The sequence below is a fragment of the Cimex lectularius genome, unplaced genomic scaffold, assembly GCF_000648675.2.
Source record: "Cimex lectularius strain Harlan isolate CLEC.00 unplaced genomic scaffold, Clec_2.1 scaffold97, whole genome shotgun sequence".
NCBI classification, from domain to species: domain Eukaryota; kingdom Metazoa; phylum Arthropoda; class Insecta; order Hemiptera; family Cimicidae; genus Cimex; species Cimex lectularius.
In genome coordinates this window covers 1,442,315-1,456,650 of record NW_019392672.1, presented here as the reverse complement: position 1 = coordinate 1,456,650, position 14,336 = coordinate 1,442,315, and the positions used below count along the sequence as shown (strand labels likewise).

The 14,336-nt window shown below is 32.9% G+C and overlaps 1 protein-coding gene across 2 annotated transcripts; it reads left to right on the top strand.

Annotated features, from left to right (window-relative positions):
- The first annotated feature begins 2,675 nt into the window (after positions 1–2,675).
- On the top strand, positions 2,676–10,622 carry LOC106667116 (stress-induced-phosphoprotein 1). 2 transcript variants are annotated; one of them, XM_014394827.1, is made up of 12 exons: positions 2,676–2,908; positions 6,237–6,446; positions 6,661–6,811; positions 6,869–7,013; positions 7,079–7,253; positions 7,310–7,436; positions 7,499–7,641; positions 8,997–9,174; positions 9,254–9,415; positions 9,513–9,616; positions 9,694–9,857; positions 9,930–10,622. In XM_014394827.1, the coding sequence occupies exons 1-12, from the start codon at positions 2,900–2,902 to the stop codon at positions 10,000–10,002; spliced, it is 1,641 nt and encodes a 546-aa protein (XP_014250313.1). In that variant the 5' UTR covers positions 2,676–2,899; the 3' UTR covers positions 10,003–10,622. The 2 variants fall into 2 exon arrangements, with proteins under 2 accessions (XP_014250313.1, XP_024081105.1); XM_024225337.1 differs by having other exon boundaries at positions 6,661–7,013.
- The last annotated feature ends 3,714 nt before the right edge of the window (positions 10,623–14,336 follow it).

Below are 14,336 nucleotides of genomic sequence, written 5' to 3'. Positions count from 1 at the left end.
AGGAATATCACAATGAAAACAAACAGATTGACCTACTTAACTTCATTTAAAGAATCCGGAACACAAAAATCTAATTGGATAGAATTGATATGTATGTATCAATAGGTATGTAAATCTAGCCAATTTCAAAATTAATAATTTGAACACTAATGATTAATGAATTAATGAGAAGAGTGAGGTTGTTTTAGCCTGCACAATTTAGATATTTTGGGTTTAATTTTTGATAACTGGAGACGGATGTCAGGTACAGCAACTAGACAGGTTGGGTTTTGGTGGCTGTATGGATAGAAAATCCAGATTGACATAGGTATGTTGTGGCAAACGAACCAAGAACACGTTTTGCTTATTCACTTGAGGGAGGCTGGTTGGCTTTGTCAATTTGGAAATAGTTTGACCACCCATTCATTGTCTTGCAACATTGTATCTCAAGCTTTTGAGTAGTTCTAGAAGTAAGGATATTTCCCAACTTCAAAGGTGATCACATATTTCATTAATAAATGTGCATTTGCTCAATTGCATGCTCAACAGATTCAACCCAAAACTGGATTTTTTTATTTAGGAATTTATTTTAATGAAATGTACCGTATATATTTATTTTATATAAGGACAAGGTAAGACTTAACTTACCTATGTCAACCCCGATTTTCTAACTGTAAAGCCACCAAAACTAAATATCTATTAAAAACTAAATATCTACTAATTTATATACATTGCCATTTCTCATCATTGAACACGTTGGCCAATTTGAAATTGTGGCCCATCAACAGAGATATGACTTCAGAATGTAATTCCTGAAATCATGAAAGTGCTTATGCACAAGACTGCCACCTGACTTCTGTATGATGAAGGTGGGAATGATCAAGACTTCCCATATGTCACATAGTATTGTGAAAGTCTTGACTTCAATGGCCACAACTTGATATAACTAATAATTTGAACAGAGTCATCCAAAACTTTCTTAAAAGTGGTTGGCATTTGTTTCATGGCTAAAGCAAGTCTATGAAAAACACATTGACTGCTACTACAAAATAAAAACTTTCATTTTCAGTACTCATTGTTATTAGTTTTTAATTTTATTTATTCATTCTTTGTTTATTTTTGTAATTATTACTTTTTCTCTAAATTTGTGGGATCGGCGGACCACAGTTTGGGAAGCTCCACTTTAGACAGTGATGTAAGAATACTAATATGACAGTTGATAGATATTGAGGGTATTTATTGGATCTGATTTTACGTACATATATATTAAAACTCCCCATTTATAAGTTCTTAGAATAAAGTTGCTGAAGAAGCTAAATATGAAGAAATATGATCCCTTGGTTTAAGATCCTAACAGTATCTAATGCAAGAATTTTTTGATAGTGTCCACCCTAATTTTCTGAAACTCTGTAATAAGTTGATGGATGGGAAATAAATTGTCTTTCCCACACTAGGCATTCATTTTGTCAGACATGTTTCAGTCTAATATAGACCATCTTCAGTGGCTTTTTTAAAATAAAGTAGTTTGACTGTTTGTTACATAGTTATAAATTTAAAAGTCGATATTTGGACGACTATGGATGTGGTGAGCAGCCTGTCATAGTCCATTGTTGACCAACTACACGCCACATCCCTAGTTGTCCATATATCCACTTTTAAACTTATAACTATTGTGTGGTATTGTGGTGACCATTAGTCAATGATTATTTGGAGATCGTGAAATGCGGTCTGGTGTGACATAGGTTTTAGAAAAACATTTTCTTTATCGTGCCAACGTTTCAATCTTTATTCAGATCATCTTTAGGGCCTGGGATTTATAAGCATTGTTTACATTTTACAAATACATGTAGGATGTGGAAAAAACTTTGAGTGAGTACAAATACTTTGAATCTAAAATTTCTAGCATTGTATAAATTCATTTTTTCAATATCCTACATATATTTGTAAAATTTAAACAATGTTTATAAATCCCAGGCCCTGAAGATGATCTCAATAAAGAATGGAACGTTGGCACGATAAACAAAATGTTTTTCTAAAAGCTATGTCACACCAAACCGCATCTCACAATCTCCAGATAATCTTATAACTATTTAACAAACAGTCAGACCAACCATTATTATTATTATTTTTTTTTTTAAGCCAGTTGATCTACTATTAAAAAGGTTTGCTCAAGCCATATAATGCCATTTAAGCTTGATATTAAAAATAACTTGTCTTTTCCACCCTAGCTGAAGGTCGTGGGTTTAAATCCCACTCATGCCACTAATTTTTCATTTCAACCAAAAACTTTAGATAAAAAGAATAATTATTCGGAATAGCTAATATGGTCAATTATGACCTCTAAGAAAATATGGATTAAGTTAAAAATAACAAGATTGTTAACTTTAGGACAAAAATTAATAGGGGAGCCATTGATATGAGAAAGGGATAGGTATTTTACTTAGGAATATATTATTGTTTTAGAGTACGGATTTATTTTAAGTTTCAAATTTCGTATATTATTTTGTCTATAAATTGAATTTGATGGATTGATAATGAAAGATATATTTCATTTTGTTAAATCATAGGGAATGTACGATAATAGTTTTACAAATTTGTGGAAGAAATTTGAACAAAAAGAGCGCGAAAACCGATCAGACATTTTCTTCATAGATTGGCAAATGTGACATAAAATAGGACTAAATAAAAACAAGCATCTTTTTTTTTTAAATCCTTAAAATTGGTTTCATAGATTTAAGAGAAATATGGAAAATCGTGAGCTCTCAACGGATCGAGACTCGCGCTATCAAGTTAGCCGACAAGGTTTGGCGTTCAAGAGTTGGCTTAGGTGCTCGTGCTATAACATTTTTACACGAGAGCTTCTACAGGAACTTCAGAAGGTTCTAGAATCCGGACGAATCTAGAAAGTTCTACCGGCGTGATGGATAACGTAAGTGGAAACTGATTATTTTCACGAGGGCCTCGAGTAATTTTTTTACCTTAAGGCCGCGCTTATTTCATTGTATTAAATCAAATCTTTCTAATCGTCTTGTAAGTTTTATCACATGTTGGATAGCCTCGGCCGAAGGCGATTCTCACCGTTTCTGCAATAAAAGACGCGACGCCCGAGCCCCACTCTGGTCATTTATATCAAATTGACATTTCTATAACTATAAATAATGTTCTACGGTGTTTTATTGCGTTGTTCCTTGAATTATTAATGTCCATAAATTTTTGCCTAATCACCGTTGAATTCACCATGTTTTTTCCTCTTAAGAAAAACCTCCTTAGCTTTTGATTTAAGTCCATTTCCCTCGTTAAAATAGTATTTTAAGTTTCTTGGTACTCTCAATTAGTTCATTAAAACCAACCATAAAATATTTTTTTAAAAACATCAAAATCCCATAGCCTGAAATAACAATTAAAAACTCTCAATCGCCTATACTCAGGGTGGGTTATTCTCGTGGCATGCCAGTTGACTGCGAGAAATGATGGGCTCAATTCTGTACAAGTGTGTGCAGATTTGCACTTATATAAATCCTCCTAAGCCAAATGCGTAAATTTACTAGTGCTTGTTGATCTACGAGTCTGTGAACACATCAGACACAGAGAAGTGATAGGACTACGGTCACTGTCATCTGAGAAATTTGCAGATTATGTAATGAGGAGGAAGAAACAGCCACTCATATCATCTTGGAATGTGAAGCAACAATGGAGACATAACTTAGCATATAGAAAAAAAAACCTAAGGAATGAAATGGCAGCAGTAGTAGTCAATGACATAATATTTCAGAGAGATTGAGTAGATCGCACTGAACTAGGGAACTAGGAACGTACAATAAACCAGAAGGCTGCAGTGCCTGGGGAGCACAAACCCTGTTTCTAGTATCCTCATCGCCATTGCCAACTCTTATGAACACGTCTTGAACTGTTCAACGCTGATCACATTAAAAACTTGTGTCTTTAATCTTTAACTGTATTCACAATTGCTCAATAAATTTGGCACATGAAACGTAAACCAGCGATAGTAGATAGACCCAGTAAAGTGGTATTGATTATTTGAACAGTAAGTGTGAGAAATTGAATATGCAAAATGGTGAATTTGTAGTTTTGTTCACTTTGGTCTGCCTGTCTCGATGACCTGGTAAACTTGAATACCAACACTTGACAAATGTCTGAAAAGACAAAAATGTTTTTTTTTTTTAAATCATATGGAACAGTTGGGATGAAATTGGCACCCAGAAAAAGTAAAATGCTCTGATTAACAAGGAAAACAGTTTCCAGCAACCTTTGGTAAAAAATTAATTTTACCATGATACTGTGTAATATCTAAATTTAACTAATTCAACATCATTATATTTGGGTCATATTCTAATCCCAACCCACCCAATTGAGCACCTCATCTACGACGAGGCCTGACGTGTCATTAATATTAAATTAAAAATTATTTTTTGTAGATATTGTTTGGAAGTCTGTGGTATAATGTACCTGTAGTTTTGTTGCTTCTGATCACCCTGCTATGCTTAACTCACTATTTTGACCTGTCAAACTTTTATACCAACACTTTACAAATGTCTAAAAACTCAAAACCGTTTTTTTGTTAAATTGTTGTTGAAACAGATAAGCCACTGAAGATGAAATTATTGCCCAGAAAAATTAATATGCTATCATTATCAAGGAAAATATTTTTTAGCAACCTTTAATAGTAATTTGATTTTACATGATGTGAAATATCCATATTTAGGAGGCTTTGAGAATCACACTCCTCGGTGTTGGTCGTCCAAATAGATGAGACCTCAGTCAGGGCCCGGGGGCTACCAACAGCTAGATCATTTCAACTCCTATCACAATTAGTTCAAACCAAACCCATTCTCACTCTTAAATACATTCTTTCTTATTTATATACTATTCAGACAGGTTGGTGGTACTCGATATACCTCCATCACCCTTTACACCTGTCATATAACTAAGCTACTTGAGGGTCAATGGGGTGGTACTCAATATTCTGCCATTATATTTGCCTTATATTCTGCCAACAGACACATTTAGCAAATTCATTATCATCATATTTGGGTCTTCTACCCTCTGACTTGTGTATTGATATTAAATTAAAAACTATTTCTTCTAGATATCTTTTGGAAGTCTGTGATATAATGAACCTAAAGTTGGATCGTATCTATTTGCCAATTTTGGATTTATTCATTCAAACAAGTCAGGGTTTTGTCCACTTAAGATGTCTTTGTTTTCACCGAAAGTAAATGAACTAATTAGCATAAAACAGACCATGACTGACAAACCAGAAGATACGAAAAAGCTTAAATGAACGAAGCCGTCAATATTAGGCAGTCCAGGATGATTCGAGATACATAGAACGCCCAATTAGTTTATAAGAACCAATCCTAAATGTTGGTAATTTAAAATATAAATAATTATTTGTAACATGCACTGAAGGGCATTCCATATAGAGAATGCTTAGGAATAGCATTCGATATGAAAATTGTGCCTGAGCAGTAGGTATCTGGGTTCCCTGTTCTATTTTTGGAGAAAGTATGGTTTTCGTATTGTATATTGTAATGATATTTTTATGTCCTTAGCATGTGTTGAGAGTGAGTGTATTTATTTGCGTGAATGTGTTGTGTGAGGACCACAATGACCCTCAATTAGGTTAGTTAATATAATAGGGAACATGATAATGGAGGTATATCGAGTACTCCCCTACCCTGAGTGACTAGTATATAAATAAGTAAGAATATAGAGAGTGAAGGGGTATGGATTTAGGAGATTACTGTGTGGGGTTGAAATGACGTGGATAAGACCAAGTTCTGACCCAGACTGCCAATACCCGGGGTCGGTGATTCTCAAGGCATTATTATTGGTATTATTGTAAGTTACAAGAGCTGGAATTACTGGAGGATTGCAAGAATTGATATGCTCATGTATGTGCATGTCCTGATTTGAGCTGTGAGTGCATTGAGGTCGTGTGATTTGATAAAAGCAAATATAGACTACTATAAAAGTGAAAAGGGACTGGATTTTCATTCAATAATCTTTCCACTGTAATTAGTAAAAGTATAAATTAAAATGACTACATATACCTCATACAGTGATAAGGTCATCATAGTAAGAAAAATAATATGTTGAAATAGGTGTTGATAGTTTTAATGTTCATTATTATCAAGAGGTGATCTGTTTTTTCAGTACATCATTACAAACAATAAATTTTGTAGTGAAATAATAGCTCAAACTATTTTAACCAACTTGTTCTTTCTCTTCTGTAGGCAGTTACTTTGAAGGAAAAAGGAAATGCTGCTCTTCAGTCTGGGCAGTTTGAGGAAGCCATTGACTTCTACACCGAAGCCATCAAGCTCGATGACAAAAACCATGTTTTATACAGCAACCGTTCAGCCGCTTATGCCAAGGCTGGCATGTATGCAAAAGCTTTGGATGATGCTGAGGAGACTGTGAAGTTAAAACCAGATTGGGGAAAAGTATAACAAATTCTTCATTATTCTTTCTCATTAAAAAGTTTGTAAGAGTGAATTTGTGTAATAGTAATTCATTCAGAATTGTTTATATATTGTTTGTATATTGTCTTCTTTGATATATTGGCTTTTATTTATATATATATTTTTTTTACATGTAACTTCGGAAAGCATTCTGTGTGCATATTATATTTATTATTACCCTTATTTATTATTCTAGGGTTATTCCCGAAAAGGAAGTGCACTTGCTTTCCTTGGAAGGTCTAAGGAAGCAATAGATGCTTATAAAGAAGGAATCAAGCGTGACCCAAACAACAAACAGCTTCAGGAAGGTTTAGAAGAAGTCATGAATTCAGCAGTCCCTCCAGAAAGTAATTATTTTATTTTAACACTTGAGAACTGGAAAAATGACAAATTTCTTATTGCAGGAGGGGTCCCTCCTATGAACAACCCCTTTTCTTCTGCGGATATCTATACAAAATTGAGGGCTGATCCAAGGACAAGAGATTTCCTGAATGACCCATCATACCTTAAGTTGCTTGAGCAAGTCAGAAAAAACCCACAGGACTTTTCGTAAGTTTGAGTCTTAAATTAAAGCTATTAAATCGCAGTTGCTTAAAAATATGCCATTTGTTTAGGTTGCTTCTATCTGACAAACGATTGGTCACAACGATGAGTGTCTTGCTCGGTATTGATCTTAACATGGGCAATGAGCCAATGGATGTCAACCCACCTCAACAATCACCTCCAAAACCTGAACCTCCCAAACCAGAACCAAACCCTGATGATGATCTGAGTCCTGAACAAAAAGCTGTAAGGATGAGCTGATACTAAAATACAACAAGAAAATTTAACTTAAACTTTTTCAGGCCAAAGTAGAAAAAGAGTTAGGAAATGAAGCTTATAAAAAGAAAGAATTTGAAAAAGCTCTTGAACATTATAATAAGGCACGAGAAATTATTCCCACCGATATTACATTTTACAACAACATTGCCGGTAAATTTGTATTTTTTTGTATAGTCCCCTCAACAGAAAAATAATAATTTACCTTTTTTTAGCTGTTTATTTTGAACAGAAGGAGTATGATAAATGTATAAAAGAATGTGAAAAAGGCATTGAAATAGGAAGAGAAAACAGGGCTGACTTTAAATTAATTGCCAAAGCCTTTACCAGGATAGGAAACGCTTATAAAAAAATGGAGGTATGATCAGTATTGGCTCTGTTCTTTCCCCTCTCAAATATAGCTGATATCGGGTTGTCCGGAAAATAATGCAGGATTTTAAGTTTTCATTAAAAAAAATCTATATAAAATATTCTGTTTACGTTTACAGGATTACTCATTTGTATGAATGTCAACACTTATTAATCCTCTTCCAAATGATATTGTTTGTTTACCTCTGTAGCATTCCGCTACTTGGAAATAATTCAGTCATCCTTATAATGTCAAAGCGAGAATTTCGTACGATTTTCTTTTACGAGTTTAAACTCGGCCGAAGCGGAGCCCAAACGGCTAGAAACATTAACCAAGTCTGGGGCGAGGGTTGTGTTAATGAGTGCACTGTGCAAAGGTGGTTTAAAAAATTTCGGGAGGGAGATTTCAGCCTTGAAGATGAAGAAGGTCGTGGAAGGCCTTCCTCTCTTAATGATGATGTTCTGCGATCAGTGGTGGAAGAAAACCCCAAAACAACTGTTCGAGAACTTGCAGAGCAACTCAAAGTCAGTAAAACGACCGTCGCTGACCACCTCAAGGCGATTGGAAAAGTGAAAAAACTCGAAAATTGGGTTCCACACTCATTAAACGATCGCCAAAAAAATCAGCGCTTTGATGTTTGTGCATCACTTCTTTGTCGAAACAAAAATGACCCATTTCTGGCCAGAATTGTTACATGTGACGAAAAGTGGATTCTCTACGATAACACTAGACGTTCTGGACAGTGGCTCGACAAAGGAGAAGCTCCAAAGCCCCCAACTCATCAAAAAAAGGTAATGGTTACGGTATGGTGGGCTTCATTTGGTTTAATACACTACAGCTTCTTAAATCCTGGCGAAACCATCAATGCTGAATCATACTGTAACCAAATTAATACCATGCATCAGAAATTGGCAGTAATGAAGCCCTCTTTGGTCAATCGGAAAGGGCCCATTTTGTTGCATGACAACGCTCGACCACATGTGTCACGTGTAACGTCACAAAAATTATTGGAGCTTGGCTATGAAACTTTGCCTCACCCACCCTACTCTCCGGACCTCTCGCCTACTGACTACCATTTTTTTAGACACCTGGACCACTACTTACAACACATAATATTCAAAAATCAAACGGAACTGGAAAATGCATTTATTGACTTTATCAATTCTAAAAATTCTGAATTCTACTCAGACGGAATTAATAAGTTACCAACACGTTGGGAGAAATGTATTGAGAGTAATTATTTTGATTAAAGAACATTGCTTTAAAGTAACTAGTTTCTTTTTTTTTGTTTAATACCAAAATCCTGCATTATTTTCCGGACAACCCAATAGATTTAGTTTTTATGAAATTGGTTTTTTTTAAAGAACTGGGCAAAAGCAAAGACCCACTACGAAAAGGCTATGTCGGAGCATAGAACACCAGAGGTGAAAGCACTTCTATCAGATGCTGAAAAGAAACTTAAAGAGGCTGAAAAAAGAGCATATATTGACCCTGTTAAAGCTGAAGAAGCAAAAGAACAGGGCAATCAACTTTTTAAAGACGGTATACTGTCCAAGCTATTTAATTACAACATTAGAATTAGTTTCTTTATCAATTTGTTGATTTGTTGAAATGTTCTTAGGAAATTATGCGGAGGCAATAAAGTTTTATACAGAAGCAATCAAAAGAAATCCTGATGATTCAAGGTATTACAGCAATCGAGCTGCTTGCTACACCAAACTTGCAGCTTTCGACTTAGGATTAAAAGACTGCGAATCGTGTCTTACACTGGATCCCAAATTTAGTAAGCAGTGACTTTTGTCTTTTTTTTTTTTTTTTTTTTTTTTTTTTTTTTTTTTTTTTTTTTTCCATGTAATTAATATATATATATTTTTTTAAAGTTAAAGGTTGGATCAGGAAGGGCAAAATTCTTCAAGGAATGGGGCAACACTCAAAGGCTATCTCTGCTTACCAAAAGGCACTTGATATTGATCCAGTAAATAGTGTATGTTTTCTTAAGTTTTAAATCTTAAATAATTCATCGTTATCATTATTTCTTATATTTGTATTGCACTTTAATAGGAAGCTTTACAAGGGTATAAACAGTGTTCAATTGCACTGTGTTCCAATCCAGAAGAAGTTAGAAAATCAGCCATGTTAGACCCTGAAATCCAGCAGATATTGGGAGATCCTGCTATGCGTCTAATCCTTGAACAAATGCAGAACGACCCACAAGCTGTAAAGGAGTAAGTATTTTTCAACATGAGAAAGTACTAAACATATATAACATGCGCTAATTTATCAATTTTATTTTACAGCCATCTCAAGAACCCAGATATTGCTGCAAAAATGCAGAAACTCCTCGAATCTGGACTTATTGCGATACATTAAACTAATTGTTTTTCATTTCCATTCCTAATTTTCTTATTAATAGAGCACGAACTGAAGTGAAGAATTTAAATTTATTAAATATAGGTTAAATTTTAAGATTTTTTTTAACCACTAAAAAATGTTTTATATTTTAGGCAGTAAATTTAAGGAACTCTTTAATTAATAAAATACTTGTGGCTATAATTATACGACCCACAAATTACATGCCAATTTGTATTTTTAAAAAACCATGAGTTTCAATGTAAAAATGTTACAAGAAAAGAATTAATTCTTTTTCATATAAATTACAAGAATATTTTTGCATATAAAGAAACTCATGTTTCATTTTTGTTAGAAGTTCTGAAAATTAGTTCTGACTGAATTTTTATTTGCATTGGATCGGTGGCACTCTATTTGTTCAACGCGATTGGGAATCGTGTTTGTTAACAAGTTTGCTCTTGTTTATAACCGTACAAAGATGTTAACTATATTTTATGCTATAAGTTAAAAAGAAAAAAACAATTTAGCTTCAAAACAAATGGCGCCCATCTAATGTAAATCTAATCAGCGGTTGAATATAGAATGATTAGAATTTAGTTAGATGCATGATGTATGAAAAATAAACCGTTATATTTATGAAATATTGTATGTTTACTGTTATTTTTCCATAGTGTTTTCTCCTAACAATTTTATTTGTTACTGTTATTTTTAAAGATGATTTCTTCTTGCATAAGTTAAGTATTTTTATTAAATAAGTATTATTATTAAATGCTCGAATAAGATGAGTATTTTCTCATTATGTTGGGCAAACAAATAATATTAACGATGGGTAGAGTTGGATTATTTAGCTAGATTTTTATCATGAAATCATTTTTTAAGTGTAAGATCAAGTCCAAGCTTTATAGGGTTGGGTGTATTTGATATCACCCATTTTGTAAAATACATGTTTTGTATCCCTGGATGTGGAACGTAAAAAACAATTAAACCCCCCCTTTATAAAACCCAAAAAAACCAAGCCTTGGTGACTATCCAACCAATATATGGATGTAAACGAGACAGCTGCAATTGTATATTTTATAATTATTCAGAAATCGTGAGATGCGGTCTGGTGTGATGTAGATTTCAGAAAAACATTTTCGTTATCGTGCCAACATTTCGATCTTTATTGAGATCATCTTCAGGGCTCAAAGTGTTTGTTTTCTGCGTAAGTGTGCCATTCTTGCATGTCATGTTGAGAGGGCACTCTATTACTGTTATCATATAATTCAAGCTGAGATCAACCATTATTTTGACTTGTGGTGCCACAGAAAAATTCTGATAAATTAAGGATGCCGGAAAAAGTTTGGTAACTGCTGCAAAAGATCATTTGTAAAATTAAATGTACAAAAAATGCCTGACATTAATTACTATAGAGCTCAGAATTGAAAGAGCTCTCTAGAAAAGAGGAAAATTTAGCATAATATTTTTCCAATGTTGTAAGATTGTGTAAGGTCTAATTCATCAATGAATAGTGTATTTTAAAGGAGCAAACAACTTTTTTTTTTACTGTTAATTTGCATAACTTACACTCTTGAATGTAATAAACCTAGTTTGTTTGAATTTTGAAAAGGGGTTGTTATAGAATCGGCCTCAATAGCATCTTACAGCCCATCAAAGCACACAAAACTTAATTAATTACAAAATTGTAAGTTATCTAAAATAATTTCAACATTAATCAGAAATATAACAGTCATCCATTTACACTGTATAGCCCTGAGATGTACAATAGCATATACATGATTTTTAAGCTCCAAAGCTTTTTTTTAATGGTTTGGCTAAACCAGGATGAAAGACAATCCAACCACATTCTAATTCTATTTGAGGTCTTATTTTGTACAAATATTTTAATATGATATATATGTGAAGAATATAGGTCATTTTGTATTAATAACAATCAAAATATGGTATACTTGCTAAACAGCAATGCATTGCTGAATTTAAGATTAAACTGAACCTTAACTTAAACAACATAAGGGTCATTGGCCGCAACAGTTAAGGTGTTGACACAGCGCTCATCATTGTAAGGCAAAGGTTCTGGGATGAAATCCAGCAGTCCTTCATTTGAATCCAACATAAAAATGGGCTTTTTAATAATTGGAAATAAATTATTGGAGTTGTCAATGTGAAGCAACCGCATGAATATGAAATGAGATAATTGATTGATGGATGTACCCATATTTTGTATATGTGTTTTCTTGGATGTCAATGACTGGTATATAGTCCTACCTCTTGAGTTTAGCTCTCTCTAACTGTAGTAGTGGACACAATGGCCAGAGGAGTATCTGCAAGACCATGTAATGCCCTGAATCTACACTTGGGTTAACAAAAACAAACACAGAATCCTCCGTCACAGATTGAATTCAAAAAGCAAAAAAACTCAATAAGCCAAAAGCTGCAGTGCTTGGGAAACAAAAACCCCACTTCCTAGTATCCGTCATTATCTTCAGCCGTAGCCGTTATTACTTGACCATTGCTTGAGAGAATAGATCACATTGAGAAGGAAGATACCTTGTAGGCAGTCAATGTAAAGCTGAGTGTCATCAGTACAAAGTTGAAATGGCAGAAATTAATAACTAATGGAAGATCATTTAGAAACATGAAAAAGAGTAAAGATCCAAGAATAGACCCTTGGGTACCCTTGAAATTCAGAGAGAAGAGGAGATAGAATTTGAAGCTTTAACTCTCTAAGTGCTGTCAGACAGGTAAGAGGAAATGAGATTAGTAGCAGTAGAAGAAAAACCAAAAAGTTGCATGTTTCCAAATAACAAAATTATGACGCACAACTATGAAATTTTAGGAAGCCAGATGAAAAGGGGATATAAGGGCATGGGAGTCAATAAATAAGTGTATTTGTTAATTTACTTATAAACTTACAGTTTTAAATACATATTTAAAATTAAATCAATGCCCTCAATATCTTTTTCCCACACTCCTTATCCAAACGCACTAATCATATCCCAAGCTTCAACACTTCTATAAAGCCTTTAGCCCTATCCTTCAGAATTACATGGTCAAGACTATGAAATTTGCTTCCCGAGAAGTTCTGCTTCCTTGCCGGCTTGTTTCAGGTCCATGCCATCTGAGTTTTTAAAAAGAACATGAATCATGCCTTTTCTTTCCATTTCCTTTACTTTTCCTCATTTCATTTTGCCTCCTTTCTCTTTCTGCTTTTCTTTCTTAATGCTGTTTGATAATTTCGTTATAAATAATTGATATTGTAAAGAATGTATTATTGTCCTTACAGTTTTGCATATTTTTATTATTATTATAATTTTAGTATATTTATAAAACTAAATTTATTATATGTATACATGTAAGGGGGATCTAATTAAATTATAGTTTACTTTTATTTTTTGCACACGTTTTTTACATTTGTTAAATTCTGTGAGTAGAACTATCATTTACAAAAATGTGAAAAATGCCTTTAATAGCTTAAATCACCCAATCTTTATCATTTCAATATTGAAAATATTAAATGCATTGTTAACATTGAATGATGAAATGGTATATTTCTATATTTAAACATTTTTTGTAAATTGGATTAATTCTGTAAAATATATTATTATTATTTATTTAATTGATTTAAATTGTGTGTGTGTGCGTGTGTGTGTGTGTGTGTGTGTGTGAAGATTGGTTGATTTAGGCTATAAAAGGCATTTTGCACTTTTTTGTAAATGATGGTTTTAATATCCAAAGATTTTAATAGCCTAAATCACTCAATCTTTATCATTTCAACATTAAAAGTATTAATCCATTATGTTTAGCAGTCTAATTAACCAAATTACTTATTTCAATTAATTATTCTTTTTAAAGGTTGTGGGTTCGAATCCCGCTTGTGACACTAACTGTTCCTTCTCAACCAAGAACTTTATATAAAAAGAATAATTAATTGAATTAAAAGCATTGTTAATGCTAATTAAAAAAAAAATTTTACAAATTCGTTTGAGATGGTATTCATGTTTTAATTGGGTTATTTTGTACATAAATAAGTTATTTTTTCTCTAATTACCAGGTTCTTATAGATAAATATTTAATTAATTTAAATTGTGTGTATGAAGATACCAATTTTACCAAGACATATAAAAAATTAATTAAATGATATTATTAATGTAGTCAATTAGACCACTTAAATGAATTAAAAGCATTGTTTATTAACATTAATTAAAAAAAAAAAAAAAAATCATTTCAGATGATATTCACATTTGATGATATGAATTCTTATTGAAAGATATGTGTGTATGAAGATTGGTTGATTTAGGCTATTAAAATCATTTTGTACTTTTTGTAAATGTAAAATGTAGTATTCACAGATTTTA